At 44.6% G+C, this 22238-nt stretch overlaps 1 protein-coding gene across 2 annotated transcripts in view; it reads left to right on the forward strand.

Moving 5' to 3' along the window:
• The window catches only part of ANO2 (anoctamin 2), a gene marked incomplete at both ends in the record, with an annotated part of 266883 nt that extends 266093 nt beyond the window's left edge, over positions 1–790 (forward strand). For both annotated transcript variants that reach the window (XM_084255831.1, XM_084255830.1), the window contains one exon: positions 518–790. In XM_084255831.1, the coding sequence (XP_084111957.1) occupies positions 518–790 (273 nt within the window). The remainder of the gene's footprint in view (positions 1–517) is intronic.
• Between the last annotated feature and the right edge of the window lie 21448 nt (positions 791–22238).

A 22238-nucleotide genomic window follows, 5' to 3' on the forward strand; every position in this document is an offset into this window, starting at 1 on the left:
CCCCAGACAGGCCTGCATGGCTTAGAGAGGCCTGGATGGAATAGAGGGCGGGAGAAGGTGAATGTGAGTAGAAGGAGGGTTGGCTGCGGTCAGGAGTGCAGAATCCAAAGACCCAGCTCTCAAATAGAGGACAGGGCTTCAGCTGGAAGAAAGAGAGGGACAGCTGGCCCAGTGAAAGCCCTGGAGAGATCAGTGGGCATCTTCCAAGTAGGCTCTGGAGCAATCTGTGTGTGAGGTACTGACTCATTTAATCCTCCCGACTCCTGCAGGTGGTAGACTCTGTTACTGTTGCCCTTTCTGCAAGGGCAACAGGGTCTGACAGCCCCAGGAGCTGTTAGGCTGTTGGCTAAGATCACCTGCTAGTAAGTAGTGGGGCCAGAATCTTTCTGAGGTCACAGTCTCTGTGCTCTTTACGCACCACCATTGTGGGCTGCTCACTCCAACAGGGCACAGGTGGATTGCGGTGCCAGGCTGGGCCAGGCATCTGCTCCAAATCCCTCTCCCTCACTTTCTGCAGAACCTTGTGATGTTCCTGAGTGTCCTCGTGGACTGGATGATCCCAGATATCCCCACGGACATCAGCGACCAGATCAAGAAAGAGAAGAGCCTGTTGGTGGACTTCTTCCTGAAGGAGGAGCATGAGAAGCTCAAACTGGTGGATGAGCCGGCCCAGAGGAGCCAGGGAGGAGGACACGAGAGCAGGAGGAGCCACGTGGCCAGCCCAGCACCCTCAGGCAGGAGCCAGCGGGGCAGCACAGCCTCTGCTGGTTCTCAGCACACCAACGTTTGACCCAGCTGCCCCCTGCAGAGGGCCTGCGGTGGTAGCGGGAGCACGCATACTGTGCAGCGCCTCTGCAAGGCTGTCTGTCCCTCTACCGAGATCTGGCCTGAGAAGATCTGAAAAGGGTGTGTGTGTGTGCGTGCATGTGCTGTGTGTACGTGCGTGTATGTAGAAAGAATGAGTGAGTGTGAGTGCAGGATGGAAGAGGTGATGCTGCTTTTCAGAAACTTCAAGCTTAAGTTTCTTTTAGGTCCTTCTAAGCTGCATCCTTTTGGAGGATTGGCCCCTACTTGAGTCAATGAAAGAATCAGGTCTCTCTACCCCAGGGTTCCAGGATACCAGGAGCCTTCCTTGTGTTCCCTCAAGCACGCTCCCATTTCACATGCCCGCAGGCTGGGACTGAAGCTCAGGGCCCTGTCCTACCACTTCATAAGTGCTTACCACCCTTTTCCACCAGTCCCCTGAGAAAACCCTCTGAGTCACTTGCAGCTGGGGCTGTAGCAGCCTCAGTGTATGCAAGTTAAGTCAGAGGACTGATCGCTGGGGCCTTGGGACCTGATGATGATGAGTAGCAAAGGTCCAAACTTGGCTTGTCTCCGGTTCATGTGACAGGGGTGCTTTGAGCTAAATGCAATTAACCATCATTTCATGCAGGTTCAGATTTAAAATAACAAAATAAATGGAAACATCCTTTATAAAAATTCCTCTCCTTGTCTTTGTCTTTTTTTTCTCTCTTTCACTGATCTTTAATGAGCACCTACTTTGTTCCAGGCATTGCTCTCAAATTGGAGACAGATACAGCAGAGTATGAGAGGCGAAGTCCTCCTCTTAGGGATCTTGTATTCCACAGAGAGACAGACAATAAGCCACTAAGTGTATAGTATTTTAAAGTCATATGAGCTATGAAGAAACAAAGTAGGGCAAGGGAAACAGCAGGTGAGGGCCTTTTCGTATATGAACTAATGACAAACCCAGCATGGTTTAAAGGTTGCCTCTTGCAGTGCTAACATCATTCATCAGTATCAGCTTCTAAGAGCTTCATGGTGAGGAAAATTTCAAATATTGTTGGAACAAAGGCCAAATATCATTCACCTTTGCTTTTCACATACCTGAACCTCACCTGCTATACTTCAAAATCCCCTTCTTGCAGCTGGTCCTAGTTCTTCATAGATCAGTCTGAGTCAAGTCCAACTCCATGTCTGAATGGGAGCAGCAAGGAGGGCCGAACTCCAGAGGAGAAAGTGTAGGAGTTGCTCTGATGTTTCAACAAACCCCATAATGCAAGGTCCTGTGCATACATGACTGGTCATCAGAGCAGCTTCACCATGCTTTCTTGTTTCATCCTGGGCACATGTACAATTGCATTAGCCACCAGCTCTTGCTCTAGAAAGTGGCCTGTCTTTTATGGGCCATCAGGACATAGATAAAGCACTTAATTCCAGACAATCATGTCCAAGGTCATTCATGCAAAGATAATCCTACAAAGTCCTAATGAGCTTGAATTACATCACACCTTGATGTGTGAGGCTAGATGTATACAATGGTAGTTTCAAAACATTGTGTCTTCTTACAACAGACTTCAGCTAATTTGGGGAGAGTGAAGTGGTCAGTGGAAGAAAAATTTCACTTCAAGAAGCATTAATGGCATGGAGAATCCAGGCCCATAAACAGGAGGCTATCCTGAAAGGTTCCTACCAGTGTGGGAATGTAGAGTAGTCACGGTGCACAGGCCAGGGTTGCCTCCACCCTCAAGGCACCTGTTTTGCCCTGACTGAGCCTTCCTGTTCTCACAACCCGTGCAGGACCCCCCCACCTTTTCTTTTTAAAATTAAACATTTTAATGTGATCCTAGAGATTATAGATGATCCAGAATCTAAAATCCAAAAATCTGTAGTTAATATGGGTGTTCCCTCTTACACAGAGTTATGGTTACACTCTGGACACTGTTGTCTGTTTCATGCCATGTCCCTCGCCGATCTTTCCATCCCATAAATATAAATTGTCGTTTTCAAAAGGTATTCATACTGAAGCCTTTGTTTCAGGCTTGGTATTGGGTACTTAACACCAGGACGATCCCTGCCCCCGTGGGCCTTATGCTGCTGTGGGCGAGTTAGATAGATAATGAACCTTGAGAGCAAGGAATACAGCATGTCAGAGGGTGATAGTGTTCTGGAACAAAGGAAATATAAGGCAAGATCACAAGGGTTGGTGGAGGGGTCAAGAGTTCCATTTTCTATTTATGGAGGCCCTTTTCCCTTTTTATCCTGCCATACTCCACCGCTAACCACTATGGATTGAGTGTGCAGGCCTGTGCCTTACAATGTAGGGGCCGGGTTAGACAAAGCCACCTGGAAACATCTAGATGGCATGAAGAGGGAAGGTTTAATCAGTTCTGTAGGGTAAATGATTTAATCATGATGTTTACGCCACTAGCCTCTGTGGCTCTCACCTGCGACCTTGGTTGCGCTAATACAGAAGGCACTTGGGATCGTGGGGCGGGGCATACATGTCTAATTGTGGACTCTTGGAGAAAGGATGCGTGCGCATGTGTAAGTGTGCACACCTCTAGGCTAAAAGCAGTGGCAGCAGTGTATGGTAAGGTAAAACAGTATCAGTCTTTTCTGCCCTCCCACCATTAGGATTGGTGATGGATCCCTGCGGTCCTGAATGCATGCCTGATGGCGGGCACCTGGAGTAGGGTGTGGGCATGCATAAGTGGATACACCTGAGCTAAGACTGGGCTAATAAGGGTGGCGTCAAGGGGACGCCAGCAGAAGCAGAAGCAGAGAAGCACGAACGGAAGAGGACAACCACGAGAAGAGCAGAGAAGCAGAAGCCACCAGAGAACGCTGGAGAGCCCGGATAGAGTGAAGACTTGCTGGGGGCTGGGAGGCTTGCATCCCTGCCTGCTGTGTATCTGGTAAATCCCAATAAAAGCCTGAAAAGCCACTGAAGGCTCCAGAACTTCTCCTTAACCTGTCTGCCTAGAATCATAGAGAACCTGCACTGTGTCCATCCTGCCCTTTATAGGCAGCAACAGATAGAAGATGGGCAGCATGACTGCAGAAGAGGCCAAACCATGAATGACAGGCAGAGAGAACACCAGAGAGCACCCAGAGAAGGAGTGTAAAGATTCATTGTGGCCTGGGAAGCTCAGTTGCCTGCCTGCCTCCGGATCTGTGTCTGCCTCCTTGCATGCCAGCCTCCCTGATTGGTGTGTGCCTGGTTCTCTGAGAGAGCATTAAAGCCTGAAAACCCCACCAAAGGCTTGAACTCTTCTTTATCCATCTGCCAGAACCAATAGTGAACCTGCCCTGTGCTTGCTGGCACAACAGACCACATACAGATTTCCACCCTGAAAGGATCCAGCATTTGCTCTCTCTCCCACTGCAAGTGAATTAGGAATGTTATGATTTGATCCCACCCCCAGGCCCAAATCATCATGTTACTGGCATGAGTTCTGGGCCTGCCACCTCATGCAGCAGCAACAGGGACTTAGGTTCAGTAAGAACTTTCCAAAGTGCTCGTTAAGGTGGGTAGAGTGACGATAGGTGCAATCCTAACTTAAAAGAAAGCTAACAATAAAATTTCCAACTCTGAAATTTTTAAGGAAATAATATGTTTAAAATTTTCATCATAAAAAATGAAAAAACGTGAGCAAAAATCTGAAACATAGGAAAAAAAATCACTTCCTACTCACCTTCCCCAGAAATAATTATAGTTAATCTTTTTTTTTTTAATTTGTGCTCCTATGGTATATTTGCAGTCATTTACATTAATTTGCAATAGCATCTGTTTTATTTCATTTTAAAAGTCATACTCATTGAAGATTTAGAGAATGCTAAAAAAGAAAATGTAAATTAAATAGTTTAAATCACCCAAGAGCTCACCACCAAGAGATAATTGGCAATCAGTTTTCTTTCTGCTTTCTGATTTTCATGCACAGTTGAGCTCATTCTGCGGACACTCAATTTAATCGAGAAACATCCATGAGCCCTCAGTAGAGGTTAGTATGAAGAAGAGTTTGGTGACTGTTCCATTGCAGTCATCAGTCTTTCCTTGTTAAGAACGAGAAGATATTGAATCAACTTGATGGTCAATTTAAGTAAGTAATCCTGATGGTGGTTTTCTTTATTTTCTCTTTGTTAAAAAATGTGAAATATAAGGTGAGATGTCGTCCGTTTATTCTGTCTGGTCACAGCCATTACAGATCAGTGTTGTCTACTCTAATCCCACTTGTGAAAATGGGATTATGCTCTTTTTGGCAAGGAGTTCAAAGATGCAGAAAATCTTCCCTAAATTCCTTTGCAATAAAATGACCATCATTTTGCTGTATCTAACTTTGCTTTTAAAAAAGCAAAAGATTCTGTGAGAGAATCTTTTGGCCTGCTAATCCTCCCCATGTACTACTCTAGCCTTGTAAATAGATTAGCCATTGTTTTTAAAAAGTGAGATCAAATATACCAGTTGCTCTTCTAAGTGGCCACCATTTGCAGTAACAGATTCCAGTGGGTTCTGGAAAGCATTTCCAGGAGCCAGAGCAAGAGTAAGAAGGGGAAATGCTGGGACCAACTTTGCCCTGTGGTTGCTTGAAATATATAACCAAACAAGTCAGGTTAAAATGGATTAGAAAGGCTCTCCTGTCTTCTTCTGTTTTATTTTTTATTTGGGGTTACATTTTTGCTCTTCCATAAATGCACATGTTCTGCTCACCCTCCATCAAACTACCTGTGCCACCCCTTCTGCTTCCCTGCCCATATCCTCTCCCCTCCCCACCTTTCTTGAAACCATTAAAATCTTTAAGACTAAGATTTATTCCTGCTGTATTTTGCCTATATGTGTTTTTTTGGTTATCTTCCACAGATGAGTGACCCATCCAATATCTATCTTTTTTTTATAAGATTTATTTATTTATGCATACAAGAGCTGGGGTACAGGCCAGAGATGTGGGGGTGGGAGGGTGGGAGGATTCACCAGAGACAGTGGGGAACAGAACAGGCAGACTGACTGAAATACACTGCTGAGGGGAGCAGTGGGCAAGACAGGAGAGGTCTGCTGCGCCATGTGGGTAGCTCCCTGCCTGGCTAGGGATTGAACTTGTTTTGCAGAGGCTGTGGATAGCTTCATAGTGTGGTGCTTAATCCCTTGCACCACCAGGGAGGCCCCAATATCTACCTTTTACTTTCTGACTTATTTCACTTAATCACTTTGAGGCCTATCCATTTTGTCCCAAAAGCCATGAGTTCATCTTTTTTATAGGTGTATAGTATTCATCGAGTGTATACTTCAGAATTTCTTTATTCATCTGTTGAAGGGCACTTAGATTTTGACTTGGAAATTTTGGCCTTATATTGTTATAGTCATTCTGTAGTTGGTCAAATTCACCTTGTTAAAAATTATTTTTAATAAGGTGGTGTTATAGGTGGTTTAACAAGCCCCCTAAAGACTTAGGTGCTTATTCCCCAGCTGCTCATGGTCATGCTGAATTCCTCACAGAAACTGCCTTATAGGGAAGGGAGCTGGCTGGGTCCAGGTCACAAGTCTGTTCTGGGGCAGCTGGCATCTGGAAACTTGTTACTGCAGGGGGATAAGGTAAGACCCACCTTGCTTCAATTTGGGGTAACTCTAAAGCATTCCCTCAGCTCCAGAGCTTATTGAGTGAGTGAAGTCTCCTTTGCAACTTATCACAGTTCTACCCCACTTCTGCTCAATTTCGCTTTATTCACACTACCTGCCCCTACCATGCTATTCTAAAACACAGAGCACAGTTTCCATCTAACCTCCTGCATGCAAGTATAGAGGCCTGGATCTCAGAGTTGGCTTTCCAGAGAACCTAACTAAGACACAAAGCATTTGCTTTTATGTTGGATTGATGACTTGGCTGGATTTATTGTGCTCTCTTCTCCATTTTTCCTTTCAAAACCTCATGACTGTGGCAATGAATCCATGCTACTTCAGGGTTTCAAAGGACAGAGTTCTAGAATCAGCTTGATTGTTAGCCCTTTGTGTTTCTCCTTTTCCTCCCTGCCTCATCGCTAATAGAATCTTGAAATTTATTTTGCTAATTCAAAAATTTCACTGGAATGCGTCTTGCTATGTGTTTCTTTTACTTAATGTGCCTGAAATGGGAGGATTACATTTAGTCTGCACATTCACTTCTTTTTCAGCTCTGGAAAGTGTTCTGCCAGCACAGGGATGGATGCCAGTGTGTCCTTTCCAAGTGTTTTGGTTACTTTACGAAAACACTGAAGTCGTAGATTGGTTTTCCAGTTTATCTTCATGCCCACCATCTTCTTTCTCAACATTGCATTTCCTCGTCCTAACCCTCTACACTTCAGCAACATCTCCCAGAATACCATGTTATTCCTTTCTCTGCATCCTGCTCCCCCCACCAAGCATTCCATCTATAACCTCCAATCTATTACTTAAACAGTTTCTAAGCTCTTATTTATATGACTCCTTCATGGATAATCTGGAAGAGAGTTGAGGACTTGCCCCTGTTCTCCTAAGTCACTCCAGCCCTACTGTTCTGCACTTCTGTGCCACGATGGCCTGTGCCTCACCTACAGGATTTCTTTTCCAAGGTTTATTCCTTGCTAGGAGGTTGGATTGATGATTCAGTCCCATCTTCCATATTACCATTCTACTTTTTGTTCACACTGCAGGCACTGGGCATCTGTGTCTCAGACATCCTAATCCAATTCTGCCCTGGTAGGCATAGCCCCCACCCACTGCAGCATCTGCTCTGCTCAGCCACTACAGAAGGCGCTAGAGAGCAGAAACACACTTCAGAGGTTAGCCACACCTGGAAATCAAAGACATTTCCTCAGAATGCAGTGCTGTTTCTACCTCTGGCTAGCCTCCTGCTCCTGCTCCTCTTCCTCCAGGTTCCTCCTCCAGTCGTGAGTGGCAGGACCTCAGAGCCATATCCTTCAGAACAGTCCAGCCACATTCTCACCGACACTCACTCAGATGTCATTTACTCTTTTGACCTTCTATGCAGCTTTATCTGCAGAGGAGTACCAGATGGGAATTCAAAAAGACAGCTCTACATATGAGTTCAGGAACCTCCATGTTTTATTGCTACACCTTTCTCTCGCTTCCTGTCAGCCTAACAGAGTAAGATGCTGAGGACGGAGGCTTCCAAGACAAGATGTCTTCCTCAATTAGGGAATTGTAGCCACAGGTCCTGAGGGAAAGACAGTCTTTTGACAGGGATCCCACATCATAACCTGCTCCTGGTTTTCTCCCAGCACGTTGGATTCTGGTTGGCCTGCATCTAATTCTACAGAGAGTATGTGTCAGCTTCCATCAGGAACCACATCTGCTGGGGCTGAGTCAAGCTGCTAGTTGAAAAACAGATGAGGCCCTTAAAATAGGCCTCTTCAACCCTTTTCCTGGCGTATCCCCTCTACCTGCCCTCTGCAAACGTGTCCCATTGTCTTCCTTATCAATCTCAAAATTTGTTTTCTCAACTGTCAACTCTCGACTTCATTGTTCTCCATCAGTTACTTTTGAGTTTTCCTTTCTGGCCTCCATTTATTGCCATAAGGAAGACCTCTTTTCCTTTATCTTTCTCCTCTGTGGCATCCCTGTCCTTCTAGAATCCTCTCTGATAGCCTCTGATAGATACCCAGCAGGCTAGCCCTGCTGATACTCCTGTAGTAACAGGAGCAGACTCTTAATTTTGGGGGCCAGAATCTTCTACAATTTCACAAAAGCTCTTTTCAGAAAGTACCCAAAATTATGAAATAAAATTAGATACAAAGATGAATATTTAGTATGAAAAAAAAAATTTCAGGCTAACACCTAAGCATTGCAAAATCCATAATAACTTCATTTTAAATTGATGAACCAACGTTATCATATAGTAAATGTCTATATGATTGCCTTTCATAACCATGTGTTCAATAAGGAGAAAATAAAGGTAGTTTGACCTTTCCTCTAGCAAGTTTGATCAACATTTTTAAAATTTCTGATAGAAAATTGAAACTTAGAATGTTTCAACTTAATGACTCATTATTGGTAATTTCAGATGAATTTTAAGAGGATGTCAAATTTTGGAAAGCTATCAAGTTTCTTTCATATATAAGCACTAATATTTGAAAAACTATTCCATACATTTTGAAAGTTAGTTCAGCTCCACTGTCCAAATAGCCATGTATTTCTGGGTATCCTTGAAGGTGACTTGAAGCTTGAGCTTCACAGTAATCCATCTCTCACTGTTAGCCCTGTTGTATTTATTTATTTTTTTCAAAGATTAAATTTCAACTTCATTTACTGGCTATACAAACTTGGACAAAACGAACTGTTGTGGATTCATTTTTCATATTTTAAAATGAGAATTTTTTTAATGGGACATGTCTATTTTTTTTTAAGCAAACTCTTTAGAGGTTTATTTAAATTTTGTCTAATAGAGAAAACAATTAAAATGAACTGTCACAATGTGAAAACAAAATTTTTGTTAAAAATGCAAGAAATATCAAATTAGAGGACAGTATTACAGTGATTAGAGAACACTAGAGACAAAAATATTTCACATTTCCCCTTTTGCTTTAGATATGTTATTCACTTTCTTTTTTAAATTTTTATTTTCTTAATTTATTATTTAATTTTATACATCATTTTTCATTTTTGCACAATGTATGCATTCTCATCTTGGTTATAGTCCTCATACAATTCCCACCCCCCTTGTTTTGATCCTACTCCCTCCTCCCCCTGCCCCCCCCCATAATGTGTCTCTGGTTTATAGTTGCTTGCTGATTTTGATTTTTACTTTATTATAATGAGTCCTTTTCCTGGTCCTTTATTTAGGTTTTCTAAATTTCTGCTATGAGTGAGACCATCTGGTATTTTTCTTTTTCTTTCCGGCTTATTTCACTGAGCATGATCCCTTCCAGCTCCATCCATGTTGCTGCAAATTGCACGAATTTATCTTTTTGATTGCTGAATAATATTCCATTGTGTATATGTGCCACATCTTCTTGATCCAGTCATCTATTTTTGGGCATTTGGATTGTTTCCATAGCTTAACTATTGTAAACAGTGCTGTTATAAACATAGGGGTGCAGGCACCCTTTTGAATTAATGTTTCTGTGTCCTTTGGGTAAATACCTAGGAGTGGAATTGCTGGATCATGTGGAATCTCCATCTTTAGCAGGTTGAGGAATCTCCACACAGCTTTCCATAGTGGTTGGGCCAGTTTGCACTCCCACCAGCAGTGGAGGAGAGTTCCTTTTTCTCCACATCCTCACTGACATCCTCACTGACATAGTCACTTCACCCCACCTCGAGGGTGCTGACACTGGGGTGCAGGCATCAGACTATATGTTACTTTGCTGTCACAGCACCTCCTCAGATGCCCACTGGTGCTGGGTGTTTTGCTGGAGGCCCATGGGGGCAATGTCAGGGACAGGAGCTGCTTTCACACTAAGAACTGTCCATCACCTTGTTCAAGAAATGTTCTTATTCCCTACTAAACCCATACTCGCCATACCTCCATCTTCGATGGCAAGTCCTCTTTTCTATGAATCACTTGGATAATTTTTAATACTATGAATCTTATGAATCACTAATTTTAATTGGGTTGGACCCAAAGGCCATCGAGATCTCCTCCTTGAGGCCCCCTGCCTTTGATTTCTCCCAGTTTCCCTGGACTTATTGCATCTAAAGGGGGCTATCAGACCCCCCCCCCGCCCATTCCCAGAAGCAATAACAGGAAGAGTGTTCAGTCCTTTCTGGCTAGTGCCACGGGTGCTATTGGAGTCATTTGTCATTCCACATCAATGACTTTGCTGAACAGATTTCTGGTATCAAAACAAAGCCATGTCCCACACTTGGGCTCCAAGATTATCACCCTCTTGTTGTACAGAAGGGCTGACTCCAAGTGCTTTCACCTTCACCTCGTAAGAACTAAATTCAGCCTTTCTCGAGATCTTTGCATGAAACCAGTTTCCTCAACCTGAACTACCTCCCCACACAGGGACACTCTCCCCTGAGGCCAGGGTAGTATTTCCTGTCCCTCAATCCACCCTCATGAAGCCCAATTTTGGAGTATGAGTTGGGGGTCTCAGAGTATTGAGAATAATCAGTCCACTCTTCCCTACAGACCAAGATGAGTTTGAGAGTTTGTCTTTTTCAAGTTGCAAAAGATTCATTTCCCCTTCTGCTCCTGGCAATCCTTGGTTTACATCAGCCTTCACTGAACCCAGAGCCTGCAGTCTGACTAGGCAGAGCTGGTATGTGGGGCTGAAGGAAGGCAATACAGATGAAAAATTTGGGTATCAGAGAAGCTCTTACAGTAAGTAAGAGGCAAAGCTGGAGTTAGCCTCACCCCAGACCTGTTCTCTTAGCAGCTCATTGGAAATAGGGAGAGGCACATTTCTCAACTGTCTCTGGGTTATGCCTTGGTAGGACAATCTCATGGCACCAAGGAAGCAGACTCTAATGGAAAATATATTCCATCTTGGAGCTATACTGGTATCCTACTGCCCACTCTTGAGTGGCACAAGCTCCAGAACTTCTCTACTAATTTCTCCATCTGGAGCATGGACATGACACCTGTCCAGCCTCCTTCTCAAGATTGTCCTTGGCAAACCACAGGGCATGAGATCCATGTCAGGGATATAATCACACATTTCTAAGAAGACGAACATTATCATCAATGGTTCAAAGAAGTGTATGTCCAGTATGTGCTCCATTGGTTGTGATTGCTGAAGCCAACAATCAAACATGATGGTGCAGATGCCATGAAATGGGCTGGCTGTGTATGTGGAAACAGTCTCTGTGGAGTAACCTGTGCTGCCTGGTTAGTATTCTTGACTTCAGCACATTTATTAAACTCCATTTTAGGCTGGATTTCCAAATGAGTAAACTATTGAGGAAGACCTCAAATGCAGTATTACTGCCCAGGATTCACTAAAGAATTACTGTCTTTCCCCCCTACTTTTGTTAACATGCATTGGCTTTTAAGCCAAATGCTTTGCTTTGACGTCAAACAAGTATGTAGTGGTTTTTTAAAAACATTGCACCAACTCCATTAAAAACATATCAAGTGATGCATATGTAAAAGTTTCAGTTGTTAGGCCATGGTTTTCAGAAAGTGCATTAATCTAAACTAATTTTTCATGGTTTTTGTTGTTTTCTTGAGTGGTTCCTTATAAATATCTACCAAAGAAAAAAGAGTTTATTGTGGGAGCAGGGTAGACTTCTGGATTGAAGTGCTTCATTAAGACTGAAATTCCCTCAGAAGAAAACTGACGTTTCTACTGATCTTTGGATGATTTCTTCATCACAGCACATGTAGCCAACATGGTGGTGACTCCAGTATACGCCCCCTGCCAGGGATGCCACATGGAGGGAATTATATTCCAGGATTGCTAAGTCAGAAAATGCCAGAGACCTTCAGATAGCTGACAACCAAGAATAGGTTCTCTGACAAAGAGTCTTCCATCCACTGGTGAAGTTCTGCATTGTCGAATCTATTCCCTGTAAGGCTAGAAATAAAGACTAGATGTGCAATTAAACGTGCCAACTCAGGTGAGGACTTATATGGAACAGACATCCTGCAGACATTTCTCTGCCCCTGAAATTCCCTCAGAAGAAAGCAAAGGATCAGATAAAATCCTGTCTCTTTAAAAAGAAGATATTTTTTAAAATGGAAGATATTTTTGTCTATTTTTATATCACCCACCTGCAAAAGTGATTTGAAGTAGCTGTTACAATATACAAGATAGAGAGCTCACAGAAACAATGTCAGGTAATGGACAACAGAAGATGATCAATTCACTAAATTCTTAAAGCAACAGAAGCTTCATTGTTGCACTAAGAATCTACTGGAAACTTGAATATATTATCTCCATTATTTGAGCAGGAGCTCAGCTGTGGCTCCCACTCACTAGTCTTCCACACTGCCCAAGCTTTCATAGGGTACTCAGACATGGCCTGACCTCTCTCCTGGCCTGCATCTCTGCTCTGCCAAGATCTTCCCAAGATCTTGGGATCTTGCCAAGATCCCTTCAGGTCTCATGCCCAGGGCTCCTCCCACAACCTCACACCAGCCTTGTCCCTTGTCTCCAGACATCCTTTCCTGATGCTTCTTACGATGAGGGGCTACTCCCTGTCTGCTGTGGTCCTGCCACTTTGCTCAGACTTAAGAGTTCTACTACCTCCCTCCATAAACATGGATGCATCGACTTCCTGCATGCCTCAAGAGGAACTGTGTGCAAATGGTGGATCTTGGGGTAGCAGGGGTGTGGGGAGACTGCAGGGGTGGGTCTGTACCTATGTCATAACCACAGGTACATTGCAGTTATTGTCATTCCTACAACTCATAACACTACCCGGGACTCTAAGATATACTCTACTTTGCTCAAGACATCTAGCAAATCCGTTCATGAGCAAGAAATGAATGGAATTTCTGTCTCAAAGGCTTCCATGATGCCAGTCTGCCATTAATCCCACTCCCACCCCCACCAGCATTTCCCCCCATTAATTAATTATATAAACTCTCGACTTTGGCCAAACCCATCTGTCGGCATCTCAAGTATGCCTGTGTTCCTTCCCTGCACTTTTGCTACATCTGGAATGCTCATTTCTGGTTTGCTGCCAGGAAACCCAGGGGCTCACACCTGACCTTTGGTTCCCACCAAGGCTGCACATGCAGACTAGCCTTCCACTCTGCTTGTGCCCCGTCAGGCAGCAGGTAGGGCGCTCACTCTGAGAAGGGGCTCCCCCGGGGGCTGGACTTCTCTCAGGAAATGTGCACGTTTCCGTTATATTTAGGAGTCAGCTGAGCACAGTCCCTAGAACCTATAGAGGTGGGTTGGCACAAAGGAAGGAGGAAGGTAAGAAGAACTGTGGGGTTGGTGGTTGAGTCCATAGTGAGCTTTCCTTGGAAAGCAACAGTGACTGGCCATGCCCTCTCCGCCCCAAGCCTCATTCTCCACAGTTATGTGCTGGCGACTCAGCTGGCAAGTCCCTGACATGCCAGCAAGGGACTAACTTTGTGCAGATTATAAATAGCTGTTGTTCTTTCCCAAGCCCCCCAGTATACTCCCAGGTCACTAGAGCTCCTCCCATGGTGCCCCCAGCCCTCTCTAAGATCCTGGAAGTAAATCAAGGGGTGATGATTGCCACAGCAGGCACCTCAGGACCCTGGAATTGGTCAGTGTCCAGGCAGGACCAAGGATAAAATTTAAATATTTGTGCATAAAACTACCAGTTCCTGGAAGCCTGATCCTGGAAGTCTTTCTTGCTCCATCCCATCCCACCCCACCCAGAAATGCAACTTCAGTAGCTTAGCATCACTGAAATTCTCTCAGAGCATCGAGTGGATGTTGCCTTGTCTCCCCCTCAGGCTCTTAAGTCACCGCAGTCACGGCCAAAACAAACATACCCTGAGGAATTTGCCTGAGTTCATTCTCAAGGAAACAAGCGGGGTGGCTGCCTACCTTTGCCTCGATTCCAGAACACAAATGAGATCCAAGATGGGCAAATGTTGGGTGACTGTCAAGTGTCTTCTCTGGAAATCTTAGAAGAAATGTGGGGCCTTCCAGATTTCCTGAGAAGACTGTAGCAGGGACAAAATTTTGTGTGTCCCCAGTTCCTCATGCCCCCCTTCTTCCCTCCCCACGTCCACAAATCCTAGTCTCTTCCTGAAGGAAGAGGCCATTATCATTTCTAATCTGATTCCTGGGAAATGTATGACTCACAGCTGGTCCCTCATCACATCCTCAAAGCCCTGGATGGCCTTGGCCTTTGTAAGCTTCTAGTGAAACTACTCTGAGCCAACTGGGGTCCTTTCCAAGGGCAACTGAGTGGCTCAGACGCATCAGCATTCAAGGCAATGCGTTTTCTCAACACTCTATAATGGATTTAAATACCAAGACACCCATTTTAATGAACACCTGCTATCTTCTCCATTCAGTAAATCTTTTCCAGGAGAGAAAGGACAGTGCTCATGCTATTTTTCCTTCCTGCACTTACATCATTTCCATCCCCTCTTTCCCTCCTGCTGAGGAAGGACTCCAAAATGCTATACTGTGCCGAACTCTGGCCTGGTTGGTGGTGACAATATAACAGAGACACACTGATAATTCCATGGTTTGTGGATTCCTCTGGAGATTACTTCACTCATCCCTCTGCCACCAGGCCAGGAACCATATCAAACTCACCCAAGACTGGTATGCCAAAGACCAAATGGGCAAATGAAGCCAGCACTTGGAATAAATTAGTGTGAGGTGAAAGGAAGCCATGTTCCAGGAAGGAGAGAATAGTGACTGGAACATAGTCCAGACTGGCCTTCTGACACCACAAGACTCTGTCATTGGAGTCTTGACTGGGTATAGCAACTGAATGGTTCAGACTACATAAAAGAGGGACAAAGGACTAATTATGTCACTCTAACTTCAGAATGTATCCAATTCTAAATTGTTTTAGAAGATGGCATTTCATAGCCACCAGGAGTAGGTCCTGGCAGGGCTGGCTCTGGTCGGAATCGGGATATCGGGTGCTGGGATACCTGTTTCAGGGCCAGCTTCCCAGTTTCCTGAAATGTACCCATGTGTGCTCATCTTAGGCCTCTGCACTTGAGACTCCTCTGCCTGAGTCCTGTTCTCTCACTCTATTTGGGTCTCTGCTCAAATATTGTTTCCTCACAGAAGCCTTCCCCTGACCATCTTTTAGAGGAGCATCCTGAGATTTAGGGAGACACACTGGTGGCCCCTTGGGAGGACATCCCAGATAGAAAACACCATCTTGGGAATGGACTTTGGGCCACTTAATCAGAAAATTTTAGGGTTCTGAATGCCTGAAAAGTTATGTGTGTGTGTGTGGGGGGGGGGTGGTACTTCTCACTGCAGTGGAGAGAAGCATGGTGGGAAGGTAGAGCAAATGAAAGATTCTTCCCACAGGATAGAGAGAACTGTGCAGGCCTCTTCTCAAGGCCACCTCAGAGTTGCAAGGCAGCTTCCACTCCAACCATTCCTATGCTCTGGGGAAAAGAAGGAGTGAGGGGAATAAGGAGAGGTACTAAAAGACAGCCCCTTTTCTTTGGAGCTTTCTGGAAATCCTACCCCATAACTTCTATTTATACTTTATTGTGCAGGACTTAGTCATACAGTCCCTCGATGTAAAAGGAAACATGGGAAATGTGATTGGTGACATGCCTACTGTTGGGCCACTACCAGTAGTCAAGGATGTGAGTTATTATATTAGCTAAGCCTGGTCACTAGAGAAGTTCAACCTTCCCCCCCCTGCCCAGGAAGTTCCTACGTGGTCCCCAAGATTTGCCATTCCTCCAAGGTGGTAGCCTGAGGCTCCTCATATAAACTTGATTCCTAAAGGCCTTTTCACAAAACTCTATGCTCCCTGGGTGGGATGCACGATGGCCTTCTGGAATGAAGCATGCCTCCTCTGGAAAATGAGAAGGTGGTTCTAGACAGTCTTTACAGGCCTCTGACAGCATTCATATCTGTGGCCTCACGATGCTATAGTTTTAGGAGAACTGATTATAATATTTTTCGATAGTTATTTAGAATATACATATTACAATATGCTTAGTATAAAGCTCTTTGTTGGCAACCATGATCACTGGAGCATGGAGGTTGCCCCTCTATGTCTCTCTGGATGGTAGGACAGAGCTACCATGTCTGTTCTAAAGGTGGGGTACAGACTTAACTCATTGTAGTAAGTGAGAGATTGGCCTAGATTGCCCAGACCAGTGATCTCTCCTCTATAGCACTGTGGCTGCAGCACCCAGTAGAGGGCTCTTGTTGCCTCGATAAGAAGATCCCTGAAGTGAGTATTCAAGTCTGGTGTATCTCTCTACCTCCTCCCCAGCCACAGAAACCCCTGCTCCTGGGGTCAGCTGATTCCTTCTGACACTCAGAAGACTGGGTGTGGAATATATCTCGGGCCTCTCTCTTTACTCCAACACACACACACACACACACACACACACACACACACACACACACTCTTCAACTGAGCTCATGCAATAGAGGTCATATATTTCCCTTTTCCAAATTTTTGCTCAGATGTTCACTTGTGAATTTCACATATGATGACAAGGTAGAGATATGAGGTATGGGGTGGAGATGAAACAACCCTCTAATCTTCTCATCTGTGCTGCCTGAATGTGTCAGAAGAGTTTGACTTCTATTGAGCTACACGCTAATGCAGGGGGTGTAGGAGATTGTTGGTCCAGGGGCTATCTTTCTGTGAGTGTTAGACTCTTATTTTGCTTGACAAGTCTGCACCAAGCATCTTATCTTTGCCTTGCTCTGAATCAAATGTTAAGAGGCACCCAAAGACAAAAGGTATTGGAATTTAGATCGACAATTCGATGCAGTTGAGAAGAAAACATTCTCGAGGAGAAACACCAAGTGACAAATTTGGTAACAAAATTTTCTAGGTAGACAGGGAAGGATTGGCTGTTGAGATGCCATTTCAACTGAGCCAAAGAGGATGACCAGGTTTTCTATAGATTTAAAAAAAAGAGGGAGGATACACTTGTCCAGGTTCAGGTAAGTGACTTAGGGCTGGCGACTGCAGGGAATAGAGAGGGAGGTGCAGGTAGACAATGACTACCACATCAACCAGGGCTTGGTCCTTTGTAAAATTCAAGAAAAGTAATATCTGAGAAAGAGCATGAAGCAGTCACTGTTTACAGAGTTCCATCCAGGTGCTGGTGGTTCAGAAATGTATTACATGTGGTCTGAAACCTGATACTAAAACACAGAATGGTTGGAGAAGAAGACATCTGGCAGAAGAAAGAAATGATCTGCATAAATCCGGGGTGTGGCTACATAGTTGATAACCATTCATGGATTAATGTGACTTCCTGCTTAGGGTTTTCCATGAAGAGTGGGCCTTCTCTACCACTCAAAAGTTGGAGCCAGAGTCTCTGGGTTGGACTCTCACTAACCAGGAGCACTGTAATCAGAGTCTGTGGACTCTGAGGAGCCAGAAAAATGTTTCCTTTGAATTATTAGAGATCACATGTTCATCTTCCACATGCATAGGCGAGCCTGGCCTGTGGCTAAAAGAGATTCTAGAATCTTTCCTTTCCTGCCAGTTCATTATTACTGCCTTTTCTCTATTAGACCATCTTTGATTGGGTGTAAGTTTAGAACTGCAACAGGTTCACAGTTTAAGATGCTATTTGCATTATTCATTTTCCCAAAACCACTTGATCATACCCCCAAAAGGCATTGCATTGTACATGAATCTAGGAGCAGACCCCAAGGAGATGGGAAATAAGGGATGTAAGTGAGTGGATGAGGGTGCCAGGGCTCTGTGTCGTCTGATGGTGAAGGGCCCTCCTGACCCAGCAGAGGGTTGGCTGGCTTCCACATGGGGACCAGCCTTGCAGAGTGTAGTTGCTCATTGTGGTGCCTTCTCACTTCCCACCCTGGCTGGGACCTCTCTTGGCTCCCAACATCCTTGTCCAGCTCCTCACCATTGTCACCTGGAACCCGTATGTCCTATTCCTGGTCTCAGGAAAGCAGGTATATGATGTTAACTGTCCCTGGCTTAAATAATTTCTATTCTGAAGAAGGAGAAATAGTCTAAGAAAGACCTTATGAGGGATGAAAAATATTTAAGGCTCAAAGGAAGGAATTATTGTAGCTGCAAAGCATCATTTGGAGTATTTGCTCTAGATAATTGTGTGCTGCATATCTGAAAACTAACATATACATTCCCTAGGAGCCACCAGAATCCACTCCTAAGAATATACCCAAAAGCTATGCATATATTTGTGCTAAAAGACACATAAAAGCACATTAATACTGGCATCATCTGTAATAGCTCCAGATTGGAAACTTCATGTCAGCCATTTCAGCCCAGGAGCCACCCCTGCCTTTCCACTGATCGGCACCAGCACCACAGTTCTTTGTGTCCAAAGTAGAAAATACAGTTCTCCCTGCCTCATCTGGCTCCCACTCCCTCTCTGACTTCATCTGCTCTGTGGGGTGATGTTCAGATGTTAAGTGGTGCAAGAAGATAAGGCATGGGCACAGGCTGGCCTGAACAGGTGCTCATATAGGAAGCAGGGAGGACTGGAAAGCACCCTGCTCGACCAGGTATCACCCTGCAGTTCTGGGTGTGAAGGGCTCTGGGTGGGAGTGAGGGCCCACGGGACCAAGGCAGTGGTGGGGTGACAAATGAGAGCTTGGAAGAGTGGCTATTTACCAAGCATCGTGGAAGGTGTTCAATATCTTCATGATCTGTATTTACCTACTTATACTCACTAGTGTTGTCCTCCGAGTTTTAGCAGCAATCTGATTGACCCTAAAGTTTCGTGTTCATCTCGTGTTGCCTGTCTCTCCACTAGAATATGAATTTCAGGGTGGGGGAAGTGTTTTTGTTTTTCTTCGGCAGCTCCAATGCCTGCACCCACAAGGGGCTCATTGAAACTGTTGAATGAATGAATGACTGAACACTGTCATTCAACAAAGCTAATAATCAATTGCCAACCATCCCTCTGGCTAGGCTAAAGTTTGGAACAAGAAAGAACTTTTGGGGAGTTAGAGTCACCCAAAGGAGAAATGAGCTATTTTGAACAGATAGTGAGCACTTAATTTGGGGAATCTGTGTACTATGTTGGAAAATCTGGTCTCCACCTGTATGGACTTCAACCCACACAATTTACTTAGCCTTTCAGGGCATCTATGTCCCCACCTGCAAGGTCAGATGACATCACTGTCACAGGGTTGTAGTGATGTGGTGACAATGCCGATCACACATCATGTATTACGTGCATAGAGTTGGTTCCTCCTCTTTCTTCTCTCATCCTGCAGGGGTGTGGTGGTCTTGGGAGGGACATATGGCTTCAAGAACTCAAGAATAGGTAGGGGGACATAGATTCAGACAGGAGCTGGAGAAAGGGGTGGGGGCAGGGATTGCTTCTGCTGGGATGACTCCCAGGCCTGCTGAGTTGGAGGGCACAGAGCAGTGCCCATCTGTGCCACCAGGCCTTCTGTGATGCTCTGGGAGAAGTGACAAGCGCTAACCCAGATCATGCATATTCAAAGCCCAGTCTGGTTCCCTGGCACAATGGGCCCCAACAACAAAGCAGGTAACAGCTTGCCTCCTTGAGTCAAACACTGAGTATCTGGGTCGTTTCAGTCTGACTCGGTGGGGCAGGATGGGGTCCTGAGAATATACAACATGTGAATTGAAGTGAATCATCCCTAAATGAAGGATTCTTACCCAAGTGTCCCTGAATCTCAAGGTATGCTTGGATAGAGTTCACTGAAGAACTTGGATGGGAAAAATAATCCATCTTTATTTACGAACCTCGAACTGAGTGTCGCTTGTCTTTCTATTCTAAGTATAGCCCACGTATCACATTACTCTTAGTGGTACCAGGGAGTTTGTCCCCAGCAGAATTCAGAGATAGTTTCTTATCACATTCTAGTTGTTGCAGATGTCACAATATATCATCATACTCATCACTACTTTGAAATAATAGCAATTTTTAGAACTGCTGCAATAGCTTGCTATTTAATGCACGACTCGAGACATTTCATCATATTTTGTCATCATGTTTTGATAACTGTTGCAATATCATTGGTTTCATTTGTAATTTTATGAGTTTTCTTATAGTCTATATATCTCAGAAACATTATTCTGAGAAGTGTTTTTGGGCTTTAACAGGTCACCGGGGTGACCTATAGTTCAGAAGCCTCCTCTGAACCACCTTACTCACAAACCTTGCTCATCCATCTGGAAGAGACAGAGCAAACTTGCAGTGCCTGGTGTGTGTGTGTGAGCACGCACCGCCACCACATGCATAGATCTGTTTCTTTTCCTACCCCAAAAGTAAACCATCGATCTAATCTCAGGAACCGTCATACCTTGATCCTTTCTTCCTGCCACAAAGTCAGTTTGCCTGGTGCCAGCAGGCAGTTTCAGGTTTCTTAAAGGAAACACCCACGCCAATATTTAATCATGGAAATATGATTTCCTTAACATAATTAATTTGTGTTTTCCATTCATGGATGGTTCCACATTTTCTGTTATACTTTTATGCCATTTATGCAAAAGCAGGGAAGGTCCCAGCGGTGGCTATGAGCACACAGTGTTAGTAGCTACTGGTCAAGTTCTAGTCTCCCCTCACCACAGTGGCGTCGCCCGCAGCTGTCTCTGCTCACAGGTGACTGACTGGCCCATAGACTCTGTACCCCTGGGCCTGTTTCCCCATCCCCATCTTCACCCATCCACCAGGACCACACTGGCACTGATTATCCTTCTGAGTTCTCTCATCTTTCCCCATCTGTTACTCACAGAAGGTTTGAACTTCTTTTTAGATCCAGAAACTTCACTCTACTTAGAAAAACAAAATACGGTACCCTCAGTTGAAAACTGGTAAATTGTTAGGTCCCCATCTAAAGAAATGGGAGTTTTGGGAGATCCCAGCAACCTCTGTTCCAGGTGATACCCTTTCACCTCTATTTCTTTGCCACATTGGCCGGAAACCCCCTGAGCAGCCCCTTTGTTGTTGTTGTTGTTTTTTTTTTTTTTCATTTTAATCCTATAACTGGGTTACTGGAGATCAGAGTGAAGGATGGCACAGGGGAATGTTTAGCACTGACCAATTTGTAGACCAGAAAGTCCCTTTCCCTCCTGCATGTTGAGTGGCTGGACTATAGTCAAGAGCTTACTAGTAAGAACATGGACCAGAAATGAGCAAATACTATCCTTGGTCCTGAGGAGGCTGAATAATGTTGATGTTTCTCTCCTCACACTCTGAAGAGGAAGATGAAACAAACATGGAAAGAGAATGACTTAAGAGAGCATATTGATGATAAAACCCTTTCAGATGTCAATGACAGAAACCCAATTCACACCAGTTCAAAATATAATTTATTGATTTATCAATTAACTTGATATCTGACAGTTATAAAGGCTTGTCTCTTTCTCATGTTATATGTCCTCGGGGTAAGAGGCTGCATAGCATATCAGTGTTTATTACTGCGTCAGACTGAGAGGACAGCTTCTTACTTGGTCTTGTGAAAGAAGGAAAAGCCGTTAGTGAAACTATGATTAGTTTTGCAAACTTCTGCTTGATAGCAGCACACACTACTTCAGTTTGCATTGGTCAAGTGCTCACCGTGGCTTCTATTCACCTGAATAGTCAGATGGTGACATGTGGTCTCACTGGTGGTGGGGCATCGACTCCTCTGCCAGGGGCATGTAAGAAAGGGCCCCGGGCTGGAGGTAGACAGCGCCACTGTCACCACATTTAGCATTTGCTGTGCATCTATTTTGTGCCAGGCACTGTTCTAGAGGCTGGGGATATAACAGTCAAGAAAACAAATAAGGTCCCTGCTTTCATGGAAGGCTGAATTCTCCAGACTCTTCCTCGTTCATGGGCTGGTTTCATTTTCAGACTGATTACCTAATGACTACAGGTGGCTGCAACAGTTCCAGCCATCTCAACCAGATCTGA

Source organism: Talpa europaea (genome assembly GCF_964194135.1).
Source record: "Talpa europaea genome assembly, chromosome: 15".
Classification (NCBI taxonomy): Eukaryota; Metazoa; Chordata; class Mammalia; order Eulipotyphla; family Talpidae; genus Talpa; species Talpa europaea.